Genomic DNA, 24,482 nt, shown 5'->3' with positions numbered 1-24,482 from the left:
CTCAGGGCGGCTTACACTCTAAGCACAAATCAATGTGCTTAGCAATAGCCTTCATTCTATGTATATGCCTGCTTATTAGGGCTTTTGCCCCCCACCCCCAAGCAGCATATCCAAGGTCAAAAAATATTCCGCCATTTAGATGCAAGAATTATGTAAAATAGAGATTATAAATAATAAATCTTATAAAAATATTATAAAATAAAATCAGTATTGTTATGAATCAGTAATGAATAAAAGCTCCATTTATTATGCAATATAGAGTAACAAAGACACTTTTCTTCATTACATGTCACTGTCATGGTTTGGTCCTGGAAGGTAATACTGGCTCCAAATCGTATCAGATCGGACATCTTTTAAGTAGCTTATTTATTAAATACAATCTATAAAATTTGAAATGCTTCTCCTTTGTATCACTTCTGTGTACGTTAGCAATCCAGTTTAACATGATGAGAAATATTTCTAATTGTTTGGGAATCCATTTATTTATTGTATATGGGAGCAGATGTCTCATATCTATTGTTGAAGAAAAACCCATTTGTTACTAATAGTCTATAATAGGAGGAAGGCTGCTTCTGCACTTGTCTCCAGTGTCAACTGTTCTGTTTTCCGCATAACTTTAAAATCCTATCTTTGGTTTGTAACCTGAGGTTCAGGAGTCAAACATATAAGCATACAAGCTTATATTTTCATTCCAATGGTGTCCTTTACTACAAACCATGCTTATAGAAATTTCAATAGCACTTTTGTCACTTTTATCAACTTCTAATGCTATTCTGCATTCAACCGCTTCCTAATTTTTTCTGTTAACCTTTTCTTCTTGAGCAGAGTAAGTTAAATTTAGTGATTTCCCTTCACATAATTATATGTAGACTTTTAATACATTTGTATTTTCACAAACTCTCTTGTCAGTTTTTGTTGTCTACTTTTATGGAAGATTGATTTGTAGATTTAAAATCAACTGTAATAACAGTGAAAACTATATTTCAAATTGCATTGATTTGGTAAGAAATAACACACTACAACCCCTTCATGGATTACTGCCCCCTTCATGGATTACTGCCTTGTCGTGGCGAAGGGGCTTGTGTAATTCAATGAAGCTATGAGCTATGCTGTGCAGGGCCACCCAAGACGGACAGGTCATAGGAGAGAGTTCTGACAAAACGTGATCCACTGGAGAAGGAAATGGCAAACCACTCCAGTATCTTTGCCATGAAAACCCTATGGATAGTACCAAAAGGCAAAACGATACGATGCTGGAAGATGAGCCCCTCAGGTCAGAAGGCGTCCAATATGCTACTGGGGAAGAGCAGAGGGCTAGTACTAGTAGCACCAGAAAGAATGAAGCGACTGGGCCAAAGCCGAAAGGACGCTCAGCTGTGGATGTGTCTGGTGGTGAAAGGAAAGTCCGATGTTGTAAAGATTTTTTCTCCATAGAAACCTGGAATGTAAGATCCATGAATCAAGGAAAGCTGGACGTGGTCAAACAAGAGATGACAAGACTGAACATCGACATCTTAGGTATCAGTGAACTAAAATGGACAGGAATGGGTGAATTTAATTCAGATGACCATCAGGTATACTACTGTGGGCAAGAATCCCTCAGAAGAAATGGAGTAGCCTTCATAGTCAATAAAAGTAGGAAAAGCAATACTGGGATACAATCCTCAAAATTCGATCTCAGTTCGAATCCAAGGCAAACCATTCAATATCACAGTAGTCCAAGTCTATGCCCCAACTACCAGTGCTGAAGAGGATGAAATTAACCAGTTCTATGAAGCCCTACAGCACCTTATAGAACTAACACCCAAAAATGATGTCCTTATCATCATGGGGGATTGGAATGCTAAAGTAGGAAGCCAAAAGATAACCGGAATAACAGGCAATTTTGGCCTTCGAATACAAAATGAAGCAGGGCACAGGCTGATAGAATTTTGTCAAGAGAATACAATGGTCATAGCAAACACTCTTCCAACAACCCAAGAGACGGCTCTACACATGGGCATCACCAGACAGTCAACACAGAAATCAAATTGACTATGTGCTCTACTGCCAAAGATGGAGAAGCTCTATACAGTCAGGAGCTGACTGTGGCTCAGACCATGAGCTTCTTGCTGCAAAGTTTAGGCTTAAACTGAAGAAAGTAGGGAAAAGCACTAGGCCACTCAGGTATGAATTAAATCATATCCCTGTTGAATATACAGTAGAGGTGACAAATAGATTTAAGGAATTAGATCTGATACAGTGCCTGAAGAACTGTGGACAGAGGTTCACAACATTGTACAACAGGTAGCAACCAAAACCATTCCAAAGAAAAAGAAATGCAAGAAAGCAAAATGGCTGTCTCAGGAAGCCTTGCAAATAGCTGAGGAAAGGAGGGAAGCGAAAGGCAAGGGAGACAAAGATACGCCCAGTTGAATGCAGAATTCCAGAGAATAGCTAGAAGAGATAAGAATACCTTCTTAAATGAACAACGCAAAGAAATAGAAGAAAACAATAGAATAGGGAGGACTAGAGATCTTTTTTAAAGAAAATTGGAGAGATGAAAATAAAGTTTAATTTAAAAAAATGGGCATCATTAAGGACTAAAATGGCAGGGACCTAACAGAGGCAGAAGAGATTAAGAAGAGGTGGCAAAATTACACAGAATAACTGTACAAGAATGAGCTTAACGTCCCTGATAATCACAATGCGGTGGTCACTGACCTCGAGCCAGACATCCTAGAATGTGAAGTGAAGTTGGCTTTAGAAAAGCTGAGCAAAAGCTGAGTGGAGGTGACAGTATTCCAGCTGAGCTATTCAAAATCTTAAAAGACGATGCAGTAAAACTGCTACACTCAATTTGCCAGCAAATTTGGAAAACTTTTCCACAGGATTGGAAAAGATCAGTTTACATTCCAATTCCAAAGAAAGGTAGTGCCAAAGAATGTTCAAACTATCGCACCATTGCACTCATTTCTCATGCTAGTAAAGTTATGCTTAAAATCCTACAAGCTAGACTCCAGCAGTATGTGGATCCAGAAGTACAGGCAGGATTTCGAAGAGGCAGAGGAACTAGAGATCAAATTGCCAACATACGCTGGATCATGGAGAAAGCTAGAGAGTTCCAGAAAAACATCTACTTCTGCTTCATTGACTATGCTAAAGCCTTTGATTGTGTGGATCATAACAAACTGGCATGTTCTTAAAGAGATGGGCGTACCAGACCATCTTATTTGTCTCTTGAGAAACCTATACGTGGGCCAAGAAGCAACAGTGAGAACTGGACACGGAACCACTGATTGGTTCAAAATTGGGAAAGGAGTCCGTCAAGGCTGTATACTGTCGCCCTGCGTATTTAACATATATGCAGAGCACATCATGAGAAAAGCAGGGCTAGATGAATCAAAAGTTGGAATTAAGATTGCCGGAAAAAATATCAACAACCTAAGATATGCAGATGATACCACTCTAATGGCAGAAAGTGAAGAAGAACTAAAGAGCCTCTTGTTGCACCTGAAGAAGGAGAGTGCAAAACCTGGGTTGAAACTTAACATTAAGAAAACCAAGATCATGGCATCCGGCCCTCTCAATTCCTGGCAAATAGATGGGGAAGAAATGGAGGTAGTGAGAGATTTTATTTTCCTGGGCTCCAAGATCACTGCAGATGGGGACTGTAGCCAAGAAATTAAAAGATGCTTGTTCCTTGGGAGGAAAGCCATGACAAATCTAGACAGCACACTAAAAAGCAGAGACATCACCCTGTCAACAAAAGTGCGTATAGTCAAGCCTATGGTCTTCCCAGTTGCAATGTATGGCAGTGAAAGTTGGACCATAAGAAAGGCCGAGTGTCAAAGAATTGAGGCCTTTGAGCTGTGGTGCTGGAGAAGACTCCTGCGAGTTGCTTGGACTGCAAGGCGATCAAACCGGTCAGTCCTGGAGGAGATCAACCCTGACTGCTCTTTAGAAGGCCAGATCCTGAAGCTAAAACTCAAATACTTTGGCCGCCTAATGAGAAGGAAGGACTCACTGGAGAAGAGCCTAATGCTGGGAAAGGTTGAGGGCAATAGAAGAAGGGGACGACAGAGAATGAGGTGGCTGGATGGAGTCACTGAAGCAGTAGGCGTGAGCCTAAATGGACTCCAGAAGATGGTAGAGGACAGGAAGGCCTGGAGGAACGTTGTCCATAGGGTCGCGATGGGTCGGACCCGACTTCGCAGCTAACAACAATAACTACAATTTATTGGTTTTTGGAAGTGAACTATCATTGACTTGGAGCCCAGTATAATCCCATGGTTCAAGTAGCACAGAATTAGAGCTAGCTACCAAATGCTCTTATTGACTATACTAAGTGTACAACAATTTTTGGTCCCACATAAGATGGGTACTGAAAGAAATTCAGAAAAAGATCTGACACAAGTTTTTTTTTTAAGTGATGGTCATATGCTGATTGATTTATTCTCCTGGTTCGTTTAATGATAACGAAAATAGTGTGCAAGCCAAGCTTTTTAAGAAGTTTTCAGTGTATTTTGCAACTCAAAAATAGTACCTGTTTATGAGGGAATTTATTTATTAGCAGAAAGTATGCAGACAAAAATATCAGTGGAAAATATATTCCAAAAGTGTGGCTCAACTGGAAAAAAACATACAAAGAGTACATTTGGAGAAAAAAATTTACAACAATAGATACACATTTTCATTTTAGATGACTCTGTCAATTGAGTAGAAATGGCTGAAGCTTAGTAAATAAGAAAAAATATAAATGAAATGGACATACCTGATTAACATATATATATATTTACCATGCCCTCACATACTGTAGTTTATGAAGGATATGCACTTTGTTTTGAATTTTTCTCTCACTAATTTTTTTGCCTAATTTGAGGACTCAGTAATTTTTTTGCTAACTGGCACTGCCAGATACGATTTGACTTTTTGATTTAAAAGTCAAGCTAAGACACAATTAGTTTTTGTGAATAATAGGTATGTTATTCCTTTAAATCTCATTGCAAAATTTCTTTTTTAAATGGTAATGTTTTATGCCAATAAAAAGTATGCAGCAAAAAAGAGAATATCACATTTTCAATGTTATTTTTGTTTCAGAACCCTGGAGCATAGGGTTCAATTCCCTGTTAAGTCTATGGCTGAGCATGGTGGCCCTAAGAGAATCACTATCTTGCAGCTTCAGGTTCCTAATTGTAAAATGGGAGTAATAGTGACTGTTCTTCAAAAGGTATCAGAAGACTGTAATACTGAAGGTATTTGAATTTGTTTTCTGTTTTAAGGTAAGGTAGATTATATGTAGTATAATAAAAGTATATACGTCACATGCCAGTGATAATAACACTCTTCTTCATCCTAGTTTAAATTTTTTTAGCCCTCTTCAATATTTATTTTGGAAAGATTATATATCTTCATAGGATACATGAACTTACAATTTCATCTGTCAAGTGACAGTATAAGATAGAATTGTTCATTCAGTCAATATTTTAATTTCATTGTTCTGAGTACAAAAAAATCCACTTTCATGAAAATGAATTTGAAAGAACAAATAGTAATAGCTTTAGTATCTTTGAAAGGTGCCCATGGAACAATACCAAATTGTTTGGGGAATACTGATATTCTTTGGGATACAATTTAAGAAATTCTGGATTACCAAGCATAAGTTGGCTTCTTATACATTTACACTATTTACATTTTAAAGTATAGCTATATAAATTTAAAGCAGATTGTGTGGATGATTTTGGCACAAAATATCAGTAAAGTAAGACATTATTTTAAAAAGTAATCATTTTTTTATTACTTGATAGCTGTGAACATTTCAAAAGCCACTTGTCATTTTAACATTTCTAGGGCTCTTATGGGATAGGAACCAGAAACAATCTGGGAAGCAAAGGAGCATGCTTGAGTTCAGTCTTTGCTTTCCATCATATCCCAATCTTTTTTTTAAAGTTAAAATAAGAAGGGAAAGGAACCTAACAGGTACTACAGGAGGTATCCATTGATACATGCTTATAAAATACATGACAGAATACAGATGCAAGAAAGACTACATTACAGTTGTTTCTCTAAGAACAAGTCTTTGTTTAAGGCTAGTTTATTGGAAAAGTTTGGAAGAGCCATCGTAACTAAAACAGTTCTCATGTTGTATTGTGAACCTGACATTAAATGTTGAGGAAATTGTTAGATTAGAAAGATTGCACAACATGTTTCTTTGTTCCCAAGGCCACGACTAGAACTCCAAGGTCTCTTCCAGCTGTATTCTGATCTCACAATACATGCATAAGAGAAAATTGGATGTGCATATCAGATGGAGCTTTACAGTGCTTTGAATTTGAGGGCAAAATAGTGCTTGTCAGCAACTCTTTAAATTAAACAAGCATTTTTCTGAGACCTGATTGTAGCTGAAAATAAAAAATGTTAGCAAGATACATTCATTTCCCAAAAGAATGATGGAAAGTATGAGAAAGAAAAGTGATGTGGAAGCTGCTTGAAATAAAATATTTAGATTACAAAGTGCTGCAGATGTGTGTGCGTTATGCTAATAAGAACTATGAAAAAGTAATGAGCAGGACAGAAAAAGTTGCTTTCTAGAATGAAGTTGAAGAAGCTTTGGGTATAAAAAAATACACGTTAAAGATAATTGTTGCTCAAAAGTCAAGGATGACAAAAAGTTATTGTATTTTATACACAAACACATGCACATACATGCATACACATAGATATTCATAGAGGGGAGGATAGATTCGAAGAACGTAGTCAAAGGATAAAATAGTTTAAGATTAAAGAAAACAATATGCAGAGCAATTGTAATAGCACAAATATTTGTTTTGGAAATAGGTGAAGAGAGTTTAGCAAAGAGCCTCCAGTAGAGTAAGTGGAATTACAAATGAAATTGATAGAATAATTTTGGGGGAAACTTCATTAAGAGAATACAGGAAGGTGTATTTAGAGTTTTGTGTGGGAATGATAGTGATATGTTGAAGAGTCAGATTGAAATGAATACAATGAATGTTAACGTCTATGAAAAGAAAGTATAGGTAGCGTAATTGGTGACATGTTAAAGTATGGATGTGGCTTATGGACTCATTTATGTGTGATTTAGTTAATACATGTGAAGTCTGCAACTGTACCTGATCAAAAAAAATCCATTAATTATACCCCTATTACAAAGAAAAAAAATACAAGTAATGAATGCAAAAACTATATTGGATTAATTTGTTAGTTGTGCTTAGGAAGATGTTTGCCACAATTCTTATCAAACAGTTACCCGAAGCAACAACATTTGGGAAGCTCAGTATGATTTTATCCCATGCAGAATATGCATTGGTCAGATTTTTCTTTAGCAAATTGCTGAGAAATCTATGAATGTGAGTAAAAAAGTGTATTTGTTGATTTAGAGAAAAGGTATAAAATGAATAGGCTTGAATTATGTACAGGTAGTCCTTGACTTAAAACAGTTCATTTAGTGACCATTCAAAGCTACAATGGCACTGAAAAAAAAGTGACTTATCACCATTTTTCACACTTACGACCACTGCAGCATCCCCATAGTCATGTGATCAAAATTCAGACACTTGGCAAGTAACTCATTTATGATGGCTGTGAGTGTCCCTGGATTACACGATCACATTTATGACCTTCTGACAGGCAAAGTCAATGGGGAAGCCAGATTCACTTAACCACTGCACTTATTCACTTAACAACTGTGACAAGAAAGGTTGTAAATTGGGGCAAAACTCAACAAATGTTTCGCTTAGAAACATAACTTTTCAGCTCAACTGTGGTTGTAAGTAGAGGACTACCTGTAATGTTTTGGATAAATATACAGAAGGTGGCTGTTTTGCATTTGGTAAGAGTGGTATGTGATGAAAATAAGGCATGAATGGGAAGGGAAAGTTTAACAAATGGTTAGCATTGAGCCTGAAGTAAAAGAAGTGTGTGTAATGCTCTGTTTCTTGTTTAATGTAGAAACATAGAAACACACATATATTTTGGAAGAAATTTTCCAATAGATCACAGTAACAGGAGGTATTCTAGGTTGACATGTAGCCATTAGTATGAACAACAAATGCCACAATTCTTCTGGTTTTAATAGTAAAAGGCAGAGAAACAAATGGTTCACTGTAGTTCTGCCCTATCTCCCTCCCCCTTTCATGTGCTGTACATGTTTCCACCTATCCCAATGTTATTGATGGTAGCTTGCAAAATAAAATAAATGAGAGCCATGCTAATAGCATTATAATATCCGTGGAGACCTTAGTTCTCCAGTTTGAAAGCAACGTGCCAGGGGTTTCTTTTGCACATGTTGAGGTACCTATACATATCATAAGATAGCTGGGCCTGGAATGCATCCAACTCTACACCTGGAAATAGTTGTTGGTATTATCAGTAAGTGCTAGTCTATTTGTGTTTTGTATAGATAAGATGGTTTTATGAATGGATGCATTCTTTGAATTTCCAGAGGTCACAAGAAAACATGCTGCCTAATTTCTATCTAAAACTGTCTTAAACTTGGGAGTGTTGTTTGGAACAAGCTGGTCATACCTTGTTTTCCTAAAATTAGATATACTAGAAATATGATAACCAACCAGACTATTTATACCCTAGAAGAGGACAAGCAACACTTTACTACTAGTTACTGGGTAAAGGAATCTGTTGCATTGGTACAAATCTCTAAATAAATCCCCCTACACAATATGGGAAACTGCTATAGAATAGTCTAGAAAGGGTAATTCCATCTATAAACGTTAACACTGCACTACGTGATCCAGTCCTTCCACTTACATGAACACCTGCATTCAATCACTGTGCTGCAGAGAGTGCTGTATCAAATTCCTAAACCTGTCAGAAGAGGTTAAATCGATAAAACTGCTAAAATATGTTTACTTTTTTTGAATTTATGCCTGAGAATAAAGTGAATTAGTATGATGAAGGCTTCTAGTCTGGTCCATTTAACAGAAGGGGAGATAGTTCTTTATTAAGTAAGTTAAGGAAGAAAACAGGCATATGCCTTGAACTTTGTGATGATATGAAATTTGTAATATTTTATTCAGTAAAGAATATATTGTTCACCCACAAACATGGCTGAAAAAGGAGGTTACCTTCCTAAAAGGAAATTCATCTTGGTCCTGCATTTTCATCTGAAGAATGAAATCAGGTCTTGTGGTCTAGTGACTAGAAAGATACGGGTAGTCCTCATTTAATGATGGTATTTGGGACCAGTAACTTTATTGCTAAGTGATGTACGTTAATTGTAAAGTGCCATGTCATGTGATTGCACTGATACTGCAACCATCCCACTTGAGAGTCAGTTGCCAAGTGCCAGAATTGTGGTTACAATGCCATGCGGATGCTGAGACAGCCGTGATCTCAAGGTCCAATGATACATCTCATTCAGCAGTGTCAGCAGGATCACATGTTTAAGTGGTCCTTAAACAAAGATTACCAAAGTTTTCTGATAATTACTAGCGGTTGATACTGGCCAAATAAATCTGACAGAATTATACATTTGCTAAAAGAGAGATTGCCCAAGCTAATAATGTTTACCTTTATTTTTCTCCCAAACTAGATTTCTACGAGATAGAAGGTTGATGTAATTTGATATGCAAGTAAATAATGGGGAGTATGCAAGGTCATCTTTAATAAAGGAAAAACTGTCTCGGTGTTTATCATAATTAGATAACATAATGATAAGACAAGAACAACTAGCAACCTAGGGAGTACATAACTTATAGCTTGCTTCTATTCCAACAATATAACTTTATTCTTTGAAGTGTCCTTTGTAATGGGATCCTCTTTGCACTACTACTACAAATCTGATTTTTGCTATAAATGACATGTTAGATATAATAGTTGTCTGAATTTGAATTGCATTTTCATAAACAGAATTTATTCATCAGAAGAAGACCTTAAAGGGGGGGGGAACACTTCAACTACCTCCCATCACTGTTTTTATGTCTATAACAGCAAGGTCTTACTCTTATAGAGTGGTGTATAAACCCATTCTCCCTCACTTAAGTTTCTTTCATTATTAAAGTAATGGGCTACATGAAGATGATGTATACATTTACCTCTAATGTCAGCTTAATAACCTACTGTTTTACGTGTAATTATTACATAGTGTAATTGGTGCTGGAAAATGGCTTCTTCCTGTTTTAGCTCTTTAATAATACATAAAAGATTAGGTCACATACATTTGTCCTGGTCTTGCTATTTTAGTGTGAATTGGCAATTATGTGATGCAGAAATAATAATGAAGAAGCAGTGGTGTTCTCTCCCTCCCTCCCCCTCTCCCTCCCTCCCTCCCTCAGTGTGTATGTGTGTAAAATGTAACAGACAACCTGGGGATGTGCAGCTATTTGGATCCAAATTGGAAAAGGGCTTCATATGGTCACTCTTGTTGCACCTCTTGGCTTATCATAAAGAAACCATTTAGGCTTTAACAATAGCTGATGTCATCCCAGAAAAAATATCTAAGTTAAAAGGTATTAGAAGATGGTGGCAGGCAATGTCTAAGTCCAGGTAAAATAGAAACGAATTTCCTCATGCAATAATAAAATTTTGAGTGACTGATAATCAAATAATAAAAAACTGGGGTGAAGAGTGCAGGAAGATGAAGTGGTGAGCCGTCATAGCAAGAATGAACTAATGAATTATTTTTATGAGCTAAAGTAGAAATAAGAAACATCTGTAGCTCAGGTTTCTGTTTCTGTAATAAATTAATGGATTGATGAGAATAAAGTAAGAGAAAAATAAGAAGAAATTTTGCTCTAAAACTGCACACTATTTTAATAAGAAAAGTGATTCTGGAAAGAATCTTAGGCAAATAAGATTTGATTTACATAAACTGAACAGTTCGTTTAATTCATTATTTTCTGTATTGTGTTTGTGAAGGCATTTTCCTCCTGGAATCTGTAATGTTATATTAAATGGCTACGCTGAATATTACAAGGAAAATTTGTTTTATCATAAATGTTTATGATAAATGTTTAGCATAAATTGTCTACCTGTCTACCTACCTACTTCCTCCCTCATTTATGATTATAAGTTGAGGACTACCCATAGTTATATGTTGAGTTATGGGTTGAGAAGTTTTATACCTTTTAATAAGAGGAGGTGAAGAGATAGTGAAACTGTTTATAGTTGTAATGAAGGTGGAAAGTAGCTTTCTTAGGTTTTTCTTTTTTTAATTTCTTTTTTACATTCTTGCACCTTTTATTATCTTTATTTTTCCTTTTTTCAGTTTGTGTTTTTTATTATTGTAGTTAAAAGCTTTTAATATTAATAAAAATATAAGTTAGAAAGTTAAAAGTTCTCTGTTACGTTAATTGAATTATTTTTTAATGTCATCATTTCAAATATCATATGTAGCTGTAGCCTGGCTTCCTCTGTCTGAAGCATTAATGATTATTTTGAGGTAGAAATGGAAATGTGTGTAATATTTGCTTCAGTAAATATTGGGTAATATAGTATATTTTTCTATTTCGTTTGTGCAAGTTGGGGAAAATGCACGTGTTACCAGATAGGTCAGGCGTAAATTAAATTCATTTTATATACATCAATATTATAGTTTTATTTTGTTTTTAGAATTTTAGAAAATATTACTTTAAACAAATAAATATGCAAACAAGGCAATCTTTTTAAAATTCATCATGGTAAGAAATTGAATTAGTAGAAATCTCACATTCATCATTCTACCTTCAAAATATTACATGAATTTTAAGTTAAATTATTGTTTGGCCAACTCAATCTATGGCATAATTTGCTCAATTGTTCCCAGTATTATGTATTTTAATACTGCAGCTCTAAGATACAGTATTCAAAATATTATTCAATCATTTAGTCACCTCCTACTTTTCATTATCCATTGAGCATAGTTTTATCAGCATTCTTTATGTACTTTTCAACTCATGCTTATGTCATCTGGGATAGTACACTTGTCTTTTGTTAGTCTCTTTTTAAATTGCCTTTGATTATTTCAAGCATCTGGAACTTCTCCAGTGACTTTTGCCTTTAGGGTACGTGTGCAAAATATTTAAGCTTTAGTATTACTGTCAGATCTTCCAGGGAATAGTCTGGCTTTATTTCATATATTTGTGAATAATTTGTTGTTTTGTGGTTGAAGGTATTTTTAACAATATAACAAATTTATATAAATAAATAATTTCTCCAACTCTATGAATCAAAGCGATTTGTTTGTTATTCATTTAGACAATGCACTTTTCATGGTCATATATTGTAGTAGAAGAACCATAGTATTGAATACACACACACACACACACACACTGTTAATATACACCTGTGCTTTAATATTTGTAAGGGCTTATAGTAGCACATATTAATTACTACATTCTTTTTTAAATTAAATTTTTATTAAATATTTTTTACAAAGTTAAAATGTAAACATAAAAATATTTTTAAAAAGTAAGTAAGAAATGTAAATGTAAATGCATCACGGAAACCTGGCTGGGCCCAGAGGGTGGTGTCCCTCTGGTTGACCTCTGCCCGCCAGGTTTCCAGGTGCTGCACCAGCCTCGGGCCCATGGGAGGGGCGGGGGAGTGGCAGTTATCATCAGGGAATCCCTTAGCCCGCGAGAGACCACCATCCCTCAGATAGTCGGGTGTGAGTCTCTCCTTCTGAGATACGGCCCGGGGGCGCAGTTGGGCCTGCTGCTGGCGTACCTACCACCTAATCGTGCAGCGGCAGCCCTGCCCAAGCTACTCGATGTCCTCTCAGGGTTGGTGGTTGAATTCCCAAAACTCATGGTCTTGGGCGACTTTAACCTACCGTCCCTGGGAGGATCGTCCGAACTGGCTCGGGAGTTCATGGCTTCCATGGTGGCCATGGACCTGTCGCAAATAATTTCTGGACCGACTCATGAGGGAGGCCACACCCCAGACTTGGTGTTCTTGTCTGGACGGTGGCGTGATGATATCGGTGGGGGTGCCACGACTGTTACGCCCCTGTCATGGACTGATCATCACCTCCTACGGCTAGACTTCCCCTTTGCCACCCCCCGCCGTGGGTGCACGGTGCCACCCAGATGGTACCGCCCTAGGCGCCTAATGGACCCTGATAGGTTCCAGGTAGCGCTTGGGGACGCACATGCACTCCCTGCTCACAGCTCGGCGGATGCCTTAGTGGAAGCCTGGGAAAAGGCAGCCTCGGAGGCTCTGGACCGAGTTGTACCCCTGCGGCCTCTGACCCAGCGCAGATCCCAGCGAGCCCCATGGTTCACCGTGGAGCTCCGGGAGATGAAGCGTCGGAGACGGGGCCTAGAGAGCCGTTGGAGATCCAGTCAATCCGAATCCGACCGATTGCGATTAAGAATCCTCACCAGGTCTTATCTCGCTGCGATAAGGGTGGCAAAATCCAACTACTTTTCCACCCTCATCGCGTCCGCAGATAATCGCCCGGCTGCCTTGTTCAGGGTGACTCGCTCCCTACTGAACCAAGAGGTGAGGGAGGAACCCTTGCAGGGTCGAGCCGAGGAATTCGGTCAATATCTGTTGGATAAAATTGCTCGGATTCGAACCGGCCTGGACTCCAACTGGGCTGAGTTGGAAGAACAAGACATGGACAGTCTTGTCGACGTCATCTGGGAGAAATTTGATCCTGTGACCCCTAAGGAAGTGGACAGGATTATGAGGAGGTTGAGCTCCTCCACATGCTTACTGGACCCGTGCCCTTCCTGGCTGGCTTATGCGGCTCGAGAGGGGACACGAGGCTGGTTCCTGGCGGTCATCTCTGCTTCTCTAAGTGAGGGTCACTTCCCCACTGCTTTGAAGGAGGCGGTGGTGAGACCTCTCCTCAAGAAGCCCACCTTGGACCCATCCTCATTGAATAACTTTCGTCCAGTCTCCAATCTTCGCTTCCTTGCGAAGGTTGTTGAGAGCGTGGTGGCGCACCAACTTCCTCAGGTCCTGGATGAAGCGGTTTATCTAGACCCGTGCCAATCGGGCTTCAGGCCGGGCTACAGCACGGAGACGGCATTGGTCGCTCTGATGAATGATCTCTGGAGAGCCCGGGACAGGGGCCATTCCTCTGTCCTAGTCTTATTAGACCTTTCGGCGGCTTTCAATACCATCGACCATGGTATCTTGCTGCGGTGCCTCAGGGGACTGGGAGTGGGAGGCACGGTTCTGCGTTGGTTCTCCTCCTTTCTCCAAGGTCGCTCGCAGTCGGTGCTGGCAGGGGGACAGAGGTCGACCCCGAGGCCTCTCGTTTGCGGAGTCCCTCAGGGGTCGGTCCTCTCGCCTCTCCTGTTCAACATCTACATGAAACCGCTGGGTGAGATCATTCGTAGCTTTGGAGTAGGGTACCATCAGTATGCTGATGACACCCAGCTTTTCATCTCAACTCCAAACAGCATCAGTGATGCCCTCGACGTGATGTCCCGCTGCCTGAAAACGGTCCGGGAATGGATGGGGAGGAACAGGCTTCAACTGAACCCGGACAAGACTGAATGGCTGTACGTACCGGCAAGCCAGGATACTCAGAGCATCCCACCCCTTAACATCGGGGATGAGTTACTACCCCCTGTTGATAGGGCCCGCAACCTGGGTGTCCTCCTAGACTCGCAGCTTTCCCTGGAAGATCACATAGGAGCTGTGACCAAGGGGGCCTTCTCCCGGGTTCGACTGGTGCGCCAACTACGGCCTTATCTGGACCTGGATGCCTTACGTACAGTCACCCATGCCCTTGTGACCTCTCGCCTAGACTACTGTAACGCTCTCTACATGGGGCTGCCCTTGAGATCCACTCGGAAGCTTCAACTGGTGCAAAGTGCAGCGGCACGGACACTTTTGGGAGCCTCCCGATACTCCCATATCACACCTCTCCTCCGTGCGCTGCACTGGCTTCCGGTTGCCTTCCGAGTGAAGTTCAAGGTGCTAACAATGACATACAAAGCCCTACATGGCATGGGTCCGGACTACCTACGGGAGCACCTTCTGCCAATGTCAACACCCCACCGCCCTGTGCGCTCCCACAGAGAGGGCCTCCTCAGGGTGCCACCGCTCAAGGAATGTCGGCTGGTGGCCCCCAGGGGGAGGGCATTCTCAGTGGGTGCGCCAGCCCTCTGGAACTGCTTACCAACTGAAATCCGGACGGCCCCCGACCTCCGCACCTTCCGGCGCGACTTAAAGACTTACCTGTTCCAGCAGTCCGGCCTGGCCTGATAGCTCTAATTGGGGTCCCAGTTTGTTTTGACTATTGTATTTCAGTATTGTTTCATTATGTTTACCTACCTTACTCTGTACACCGCCCCGAGTCCCTCGGGAGAAGGGCGGTTTATAAAAACAAATAAATAAATAAAGAAAGAAAGAAAAAAGTGTTGAAAACAATAGAGAGAAAAACAGGAACAAAGTTACTTAAAGAAGCAACTTCTGATCTTCTTTATAGTTGTTCTATTTATATCTCTCTTCAAAATTTCATAACATAGCTCCTTTCTCTCATGTACAGCTCTTTCAGCACTAATCCAGAAATCTCTAGTTCATTCTTAGCCATTTTCAGCAAAAATTCCATAAAGAATTTCCAGTATTTTATAAATGATGTTGTACCCTCCCTCATAAAACAAATCAATTTAAGTATTTTTGTAAGCTCTGTTTTCACAAATTATTCCTCCATTGTGGGTATTTTTGCATTCTTCTGTTTTTCTGTATAAAATCTCTACAGTCATCCATGTGAATTTTTGAACTTGGGAAAATAAAGTTTGTTACTACTTTAAAAATTGGATTGGTATTGCCCATTGACATAGTCAGTTTACTTTAAAAAAAAAAGTGAGCATCAGACTGGCTTTGCACTCTCATCTTTACCCTTCAACAAGGAATTCCTTAAGTTTTCCTCAGTTCCAGCCATAAGACTAGTATCATCATTATACCTCAGGTGACTCATTTTTCTCCAAGCTATTTTAATTCCAATTTCTATTTCTTTCAGTCTGCCATATCTCATGATACTATGTTTTCGTTTCTTGGTGCCTTGGAGTTGGTGTTGACTCCCGGCAACTGCCTAGACAAGTCTCTGCAGTTTTCTTGGCAAAATTGTGGAAATGGTTTGCTGATGCCTTCTTCCTAGGGCTGAGAGAGAATGACTGCCCCAAGGTCATTCTTTTAGTTTCTAGCTGGGTGCCTTCACCACCACAACAAACTGGCTCTCTTTGCATAGAAGGTAAATAAGGTAACAGTATACAAGGTGATTGGAGCTTCTACCTCTTTAGAGGCTGATTTGTACATCTGGCAGTTCTTAGTTTCAGATATTGTTAAACTCTGAATTGCAAACCTTGAACATTATCTTAACCAACCTGAGGGATAAGTGCAGTTGTTCAGTAAGCTGAGCATTCTTTCTGCCTTTTTTTATGGTATTAAAATAAGAATTGCTCTTTTCCAGGCCTCTAGCCACTGCTTTCCATATCAGCCTACAAGTTATAAGTAGTGCTGTAACTCTGACATCCTGAAAGGTTTTAGGTTTGGTTGGTTTAAAAGAGCTTCTTCAGCTTTATTGTCAGCTCTAAGTTCTAGAGTCCAATTAACTTTACAATGATCAGACCTTTTAACGTTTTTGCCTAGCAGTTCTTTGCCTTCTTTGTCTTTAATCATGTCTATCTTTGCATAAAAGTTTGACTTATTCTGTAAGTATCCTAAATAAATCTCTTTTCTTTCCAATTGTTGTTAAATTCAGTTTCTTTGCATTACTTATTTAGATGTAACTGCTTGTCTCTTAATTTTCTCCAGAACTTAAAATTCCTCTGTCTCTGATGCCTTTTGTTTCCTGCTGTATCAGCAAACACCAATTCACCTTCTGCTGCTGTTTGCATTTTGGCATATTTTTGTTTGCCTCATCTTAATGATGTCATGAACTTAAATCCAATTTATTCTAGTTATCCAACCTAATCCATTAAATCTATTCTTCATAGTAATTTCATAATTATATAGAGTACTGCTGAAGTTGTACCTTGTTGGTCTGATGATTTTTTTTTTATTAGCGTAAGTTGCAATTTTGCAAAAAGGAGTTTGTAAACTGAGCTTTAATCAGCACTAGGTCTTAATTTTGCTAATTGAAAAGAATACACATCCAACATGCTTACAGGGAATTGAGACCAGAATTTCTGTCCCTGAGAGGTTTTGGTCCGGAAGGAAATTCCAAAGACCAGTCATAACAGCCATTCAGTGCCATTGTAATTTCAAATGTTTGCTAAATGAATGGTTATAAGTTGAGGACTGCCTTATTTGTATGGAGAGTATCTAATCAGTTTGATTTTGATGTCAATCTGATGATGTCTACATGTAGTTTCATTTAGATTGTTGAAAAAGTATTTGCCATAAAGTTTGAATTTTCTTGCCAAAACTTTTATTAATTTGTTTCCTGCTTTCCAAGGTGCAACCTTTCTGTTATTTGACATATAATATTTTATTTTCAAGTTAAGCATTTCAACCTCCTGTAATTTATGTGTTGTTGGGTTTTTTTTGGGGGGGGGTATTTCTTATCAGAAACCTAGAGTTGGCTTGTTGTTTTCTTTTTCAGTGAATCCTATTTGCTCTGATTCCTTACCTACGATCTGCCTTTTATGCTTAAGCTTACTGAGAATCTACTTTCAGTTATATAGTGTCATTGAGATGTGAAAGCCCCTTCAGTAGTAAAAGGCAGAATTGCAGAGAAAGCTCTACTAAAGTCATTGCTCCCTAAACTGTCTGCAAATACTCCCTAATCTGTCTGTAAAAATGATGCCCTAAATTACTTCCTTCAGGTCATCATTATTGAAAAAGCCCTTTCAGTATGTGAGAGAAATTTGATAATGGTCTCCATTGGAGATCTTAGTGTCCTAATAGGAAAATGAGAAGGAACACTTCTTCAGGTTACATGACTGAAAGCTATTTAGGCTTTGTAGAGTAATACTATTTCAAATTACACCTTGAAAAATGTCCTGACCACCAGTGCATATAGCAAAGCACTTATATATATCATACAAGTCGGCTCTGGTTTGAACTCATTGAAGTTTCTGAATAATTTTCAAAGGAAACCCCGTGTGCAGTATATCGTTATACAGTAATTCAACTGGATAATTACTGGATCATGAAAAAACTGTTGCAAAGATAACTCTGTGCAGGTATGGTTGTAGCAGATTTAGTAATCTGATCCCCTTGTATTTCTAGTGGCAATCATAGATCCGAGTGTATATTAATCAGTTAGATTAATATAAAGGTAGTCCTTGTCTTACAACATTTCTTTTAGTGACCGTTTAAAGTTACAGTGGCACTAAAAAAGGTGACTTATGATTGTTTTTCACACTTAAGACCATTGTAACATTCCCATGGTGACATGATCAAAATGCAGATACTTATCAACTGGTTCATATTTATGACGGTTCCATGTCCTGGGTCATGTGATCAGCTTTTGAGACCTTCTGACAAGCAGAGTCAATGGAGAGACCAGATTCACTTACCATGTTATCAACTTAAATGCAGTGATTCACTTAACAACTAGCAAGAAAAGTTGTAAAATAGGGCAAAACTCACTTAACAAATGTTTCACTTTGCAACATAAATTTTGGGTTCAGTTGTGGTCATAACTTGAGGACTACCTATATTATATATTTTATCTAATATTCAGTGCAGCTTCCTATAGTCAATATACGAAGGCAATTCAGAAGTAAACCTCCGTTTGGTTATGAATGACAGACAGAGATACAAAACTTTTATTATACACATTAGAAAACTACAACATTGATTACATTACTTTTTGACATAATCGCCATTCAAATTGAGGCATTTGTCATAATGTCTTACAAACTTTGAAATTCCTTAGTAGTAGTTGCTTGACGCCAAATCTGGGCTATGAACGGCTTCAAAAGTTCTTGGGTCCGTCTAGCAGTGTGTGGGCGAGCATCATCGTGAACCCACACCACACCAGAAGTCAGCATGCCCTGATGCTTGTTATGGATGGCTCATCTGAATTTTCATAACGTTTCACAGTAGACTTCTGTATTGATGGTTGAACCACACTCCATGAACTTCACTAGCAGTACTCCTTTGGTATCTTCACATTTGGCGGGATTTTCTATGACACCACTTCCGGTGTGGTGTTGGTTCACAATGATGCTCGCCCACACACCTTTTGAAGCAGTTCCTTTGGGATGTTTTTGATCACCCCCCCCCCAATAGCCCAGATTTGGCACCGAGTGACTACTACTGTCAGGACCCACCCCAATCCACGTCTTAGGAAAACAAAAACTCTTGGAGTCAGTTCTAGTCCAAAAGGAATTTTTACTAGGACATGTTTGGTTGTGGAAATACAAGACAGGACCTGGTATTGTTTTACAGATTGAAACTTTAGTTCCTGGTTCAACCCCCCTTCCCTCAACCCCATTTGGTCAGCCCCCCATCATTTACTTTGTATCATCCCTTTTGTGGGAAAAAGGGAACTTCGGATCTTTACGGTTATTGCCTTCTTCCTTTACAGATTCAAATGGAGACACAGGCCAGATGCCTTCTTCCCTAACCCTCCCCTTTGTTCCCCCAGTTCAAAAGGTTTCCCTTGGTCTTTGAAATAACCTAAGGCAGGCTGAATCCACATGCGCTCCTCCTTCCTCCGGAGATGGCAGAATCCAGGGGCGGGGATAATGTTTTAAACATACATTTATGAATGTGATATACATGGATTCTGACAACTACTAAGGAATTTCAAACCTTGTAAGACGTTATGACAAGTGCCTCAATTTGAGTGGCAATTATGTCAAACAATAATGCAATGTATTTTTCTAATGTGTATAATAAAAGTTCTGTATCTGGGAGTGTCTGTCATTGATAACCAAATGGAGGTTTATTTCCAAATTGCCCTCATATTTTAAATGAGAAGATCTCTCACACACATACCACCACTGTATATTTGCCTTTAAATCATAGTTTATTAATACTCAACCAATTGTCAGTATTAAAAGTATCCGCAAGATCTGTCACTATCATGAAAACGATGAAAGCAGATCTATTGGAATGTTTGGATGACCTTGGGGAAGAAGGGGAAGTGATGCTGCTTAGGAAACAATCAGACAAGAGAGGGAGGGACCCTCTCTGACTACTGAAGAAATTTAGGAAAAAACTGCTCTAATTGATCAGGAGGCTAAAAGTGGTGGCAGTAGGTTTGTACCTTTAGACATGCAATATTATATTAATATAGTCTTACAATAAGGTATAATGAAGTTTTCTAGTAGTGTTTCCTGTCTGGTTTACTGGAAGGGCTTATAATATCAACCGTGCAACTTTAAAGGTACAGATCTCCTGCTTCCATTTTTAACCTCCCAGTTCCTTCCTAAGTTTCTTCTCTGAATGTCATTGTCCTATAACCATGCAGACTTTGTAGGAGGATACATAATTCTAGCCAAAGACAAGGCAAGTTGATCAGTGAGTTTTGTAGCAATATGATGGAAGATAGAACAATTTGGGGCAAAAATTACAATGTTCTGCTTTCTGTTGTGCCAAAAATAAAGAAGAAAGAGAAAGAATTAAATAGCTGCTGGTAGTATGAATTACAGAAAGTAGATTCTGGCTGAGTAGTTAGAACACAAAGTGTAAGTTGCTTGAATGTTCCTCTTTCTGTGTAGAAAAGAATAAAAAATCTCAAAAAATGTGGAACAATTACAAAAAAAGGCAGCTTTTTAAAATTCTTGGCAACTGCATAATTAAATGAGGTTGAATGACTGTATAAAAGAATGGTTTCTGTTTGGTTTTTATTAGTTATAAAGTGATCTTTGTATAACTATGAACAATGCAGTTCTCCTCATTAGGTAATTGTTTCATAGTTATTCTTTTTAAAGCTCTTTTAAATCTGATATATTTTTGACTTACTGGAATAGTGAAATACATCTTGTTTGTAATAAATAATGCCATAGGTCATAGAATCTTTATTTTTTTCCTAACCTTCAGAGTTTTGTGCTGTATACTTACTGCCAAGTTAGATTGCTTATGATTGTATATTGTAAATTCTTCCATTAAATATAATGGTTGATGAAATTAGCTTTGTGATCAGAGGTTTTCTGTGTTTAATATAAATGGAAATCTGTGGTAAAGAAATGCATTGGCATTTAATACATGAATACCATATAAATGGATTGTACTTATCCATTATTTCAGCAAATATAATTTGGCAGAATCAAACTTTTATAACACTGAGTATAATTCTTCATGTGTCCAAAACCTAAAATTTCCTGCTTACTTCTCAAATGCTATTAAAGGAAATTTAAATTTTGTAAACTGAATTTGAAGTCTAGTCTAAATCCCAAGCAAATTCACATTGAACAGAACAAAAAAATGGTTAATGCTGATAGCCTTGTTCCAAGATACTAGAGGTTTTTTGTTCATATTAAAAATTCATGCATTAAGAAGTAAACTACAAAACTGCTTGCTATGAAGTTCTTGTCTTAATTTTATTTAACCCATCTTAAGTTAATTTTGTATTTAAACGCTTTTTTTCCTATGCAGGTCCAGAATGTTCTTCATCAGGATGGTTTTCGGGCACTGATTCTCTGTGGCAAGCCACAGCAGATCCACCCAGCCGTCAAAGTATCCATATCAGAAGACACAGCATAGCTTCTGACAGTGGTGATACAGGTGTTGGAACTTCCTGCTCAGATAGTGTGGAAGGTCAGTAGATATGCTTAAACCTGAGGACATCTAGTAGAAAATCAGGAATAATTGTTGTTGAAAAAGCAGAGAAAGATACAGAGACTTAAGGTGACCTTTTTAAAGACTAAAAGATGCAATATGATCTTAAGGATGATTTACTTTGGAATTAAAACCCATTATGTTTTTTAAATTTAAGTTTAGATTTAAATAAAGTATAGGATTGCATTCATATTTTTGTTTTCCTTCTATTTAAAAAAAGTAATAATATATTACACACACACACACACACATACATACACACACACACACACACACACAGAGAGAGAGAGAGAGAGAGAGAGAGAGAAGAATGCATATACTTTATCCTTGTTTACATGTTTTCCTAATTGAAGATGGTGGGATAAATTAGTTTTTCCCCTAGTGTTACCTTTAAAATACTCGTAAGGCAGGGGTCCCCAACCCCCTGGTCCATGGACCAAGTACTAGGCCGCAACATGCCAGCAACCGATCCTCACAAGCAAGCAAAGCCCCATCCTCAGGATGCAGGCAGCACACAAAACCATGCATCCTCCGGTCTGTGGAAAAACCTCTCTCCATGGAACTGGTCCCTGGTGCCCAAAGGTTGGGGACCTCTGCTCTGTTCTTTCTTTTTCCTGATTGTTTTTGCCAGACAAAGAATATTGATTTTAATATCTTTTTTTTCCTGTACTTGTCGAGTCTCCTTTTTTCCTTTTTCTAAATGCCTGCATTTCTTGTTCCTAGAAGAAATGCTAAGGAATATCACAATGACTGCCAAAAAGATAATCAATTGTGGGCACTATGGTAAAAGCCTCAGCTAAACATATTGTTTCAGATTTGTTTTTTCTTTCAAAAATATTGTGCTGCTTGAAAATAAACTGAAGTACAAAAGTTTTTAATTCTCTTAAATACAATATGTTGAAAATATCTTAGGCCTTAAAATTCAGAGGTCCAATGCGATGAAAAGAGGTGAAGGAGATTAAAAAAAGCCAGCTATAGAGCGGATAGCATTGCAGTGAACAATGGTTAACAAGTGAATGAGAATCTTATACTCAGTGGCTGCTTCACTTTACTTCTTCTTTATATCTGAACTGCAGAGGAAACAAACGTTCAGCTGAATGTATTTCAGTTTTTTTAAAGAAATAATAGTAGATGGAAGACAAGGATTTTTTTTAAAAAAGCCTGATTATTTTATATGAGAGAAAGAAGTCATAATGTTTATTCAGACTCACTGATTTTTATGAAAAGACTATGAACTAATATTGTTATATGCTCCATTTCTTTGAATGGTGTGACATTCTATGAGTAATGCTTCAGAGTTTAGTAAGGATTATTTTGGTTGAAAAATAGAGAATTATCACATATATTTTATTAGATGAACGTTCTGTCTTTTCTGTGTCAGCTAAATATATTGCCCATGACAGTCTCTTTTTTTGTGTGCAAAGCAGCATATAAGGAGTATGCTTTGCAAACATGGTTTTATCTGTATGGCAGGTTACTGATACTTCTCCCCAAAATTTTTGGAGTACATATTGCCTCATGATTTATTCTACTACATTTTTCAATATTTGTATGAAGGTGTCAATGAAGTTATCAGGAAATACAAGCTGATCCTGGCGCTTCCACTGAGCCCTGACAGACCCGAAGAAGCGCTGATCCTGGCGCTTCCGCTGAGGCCTAACAGCCCTGCAGCTCCAGCCGGGCTTGTGCGGTGCTGCCACCGGTTCAGCTCATTCCCCTCCCCCGCTACCACTTTTCTAGGATGGTCACGTACCACCTGCCAGGTGCCAATGTACCACAGGTGGTACCCGTCCCACTGGTTGAAAAGCCCTGCTCTAGAATGCTGCAGTGATAGTAACTTTGAAAAATTGTCATGTCACTTTTTCCAGTGCCGTTGTAAACTTTGGTTACTAAATGAATGGCAGTGAGTCGAGGACTTTACCTCTATTATAATGTACTTTAATCTGATATGCCTTTGAAGTAAACCTGGAAATGATAACAGGTTCATAATGCTGGGTCTAGGCTTTTGTCTGGTATCAGCTCTGAAGAGCTTGTGTTACCTATCTAGTTTCAATTTTACTAGCTTAATATTGATTTCTAAGTCAGACTCAGATTGCTTGTTTAAACATATAAATCCTTTAAAGCTTGGGTCCTAGCTACCTATGGGAAGTTATTATCCATTATGTGACCAATCTGAAAATCCACTCATCCTCCATGGATCTGTTGCAAGTGCTGCTTAGAAAGAGGGCCTAGCAACCTCTAGTGGCAGAACCTTCTTGCTTGTCATTAACTATAATTGTGATGTTCCTTAACCTTATGGAATGCAGACTTTACTGTCGGAGCTTGATTTTAAAGTCCCAAGGGAGAGAGTTTGAGTTTCATATAGGTTTAATTCTGTAGCTTCTGTATTTAGAAATTAAGTTGAGGACTGTGTGCAGAGTATAGCTTTGAAATAATTAACAATGATCTGTAAGTGGGCATCTAAGAATTAATTGTAATATATTGCACCTATCTACTTGCTTTCTCCTTATCATTTTAGATGCAAAGATAGAGTTCTTGTTGTTCTACCATGTTACATTGCATGCAAAAGAAATGGGAGGAATCCTGCAGTTTTTTTTGAAGATACTGTAATTCACAGGTGTCAAACTTGCCATGTCACGTGACGTGATGTATCGTGACTTTTTGCATTGTCGGCAATGGGGTGGGCGTGGTTTTGGTATGATGAAACCGGCCCGTGAGCTGGCAGCTTGACACCCTTGCTGTAATTGGTTTAGATTCAGAATTAGGAAGAACAGAAGTTTTGAACTTAATCTCCCTTTGAATGTAGGCAGCCTTCGCCCTTCATTCTTCATCCACCTCAGATCCCTGTG

At 38.4% G+C, this 24,482-nt stretch overlaps 1 protein-coding gene across 1 annotated transcript in view; it reads left to right on the top strand.

The window, feature by feature from the left end:
- CEP85L (centrosomal protein 85L) overlaps positions 1-24,482 on the top strand; it is a 116,443-nt gene that overhangs the window by 6,366 nt on the left and 85,595 nt on the right. The window contains exon 2 of the mRNA XM_083355503.1: positions 21,451-21,612. Coding sequence (XP_083211629.1) covers positions 21,451-21,612 — 162 coding nt within the window. The remainder of the gene's footprint in view (positions 1-21,450; positions 21,613-24,482) is intronic.

The sequence above is a fragment of the Vipera ursinii genome (genome assembly GCF_947247035.1).
Source record: "Vipera ursinii genome assembly, chromosome: 1".
Taxonomy (NCBI): Eukaryota; Metazoa; Chordata; class Lepidosauria; order Squamata; family Viperidae; genus Vipera; species Vipera ursinii.
The sequence above is the reverse complement of the archived record's forward strand: the minus strand, read 5'-3'. Positions and strand labels throughout refer to the sequence as shown.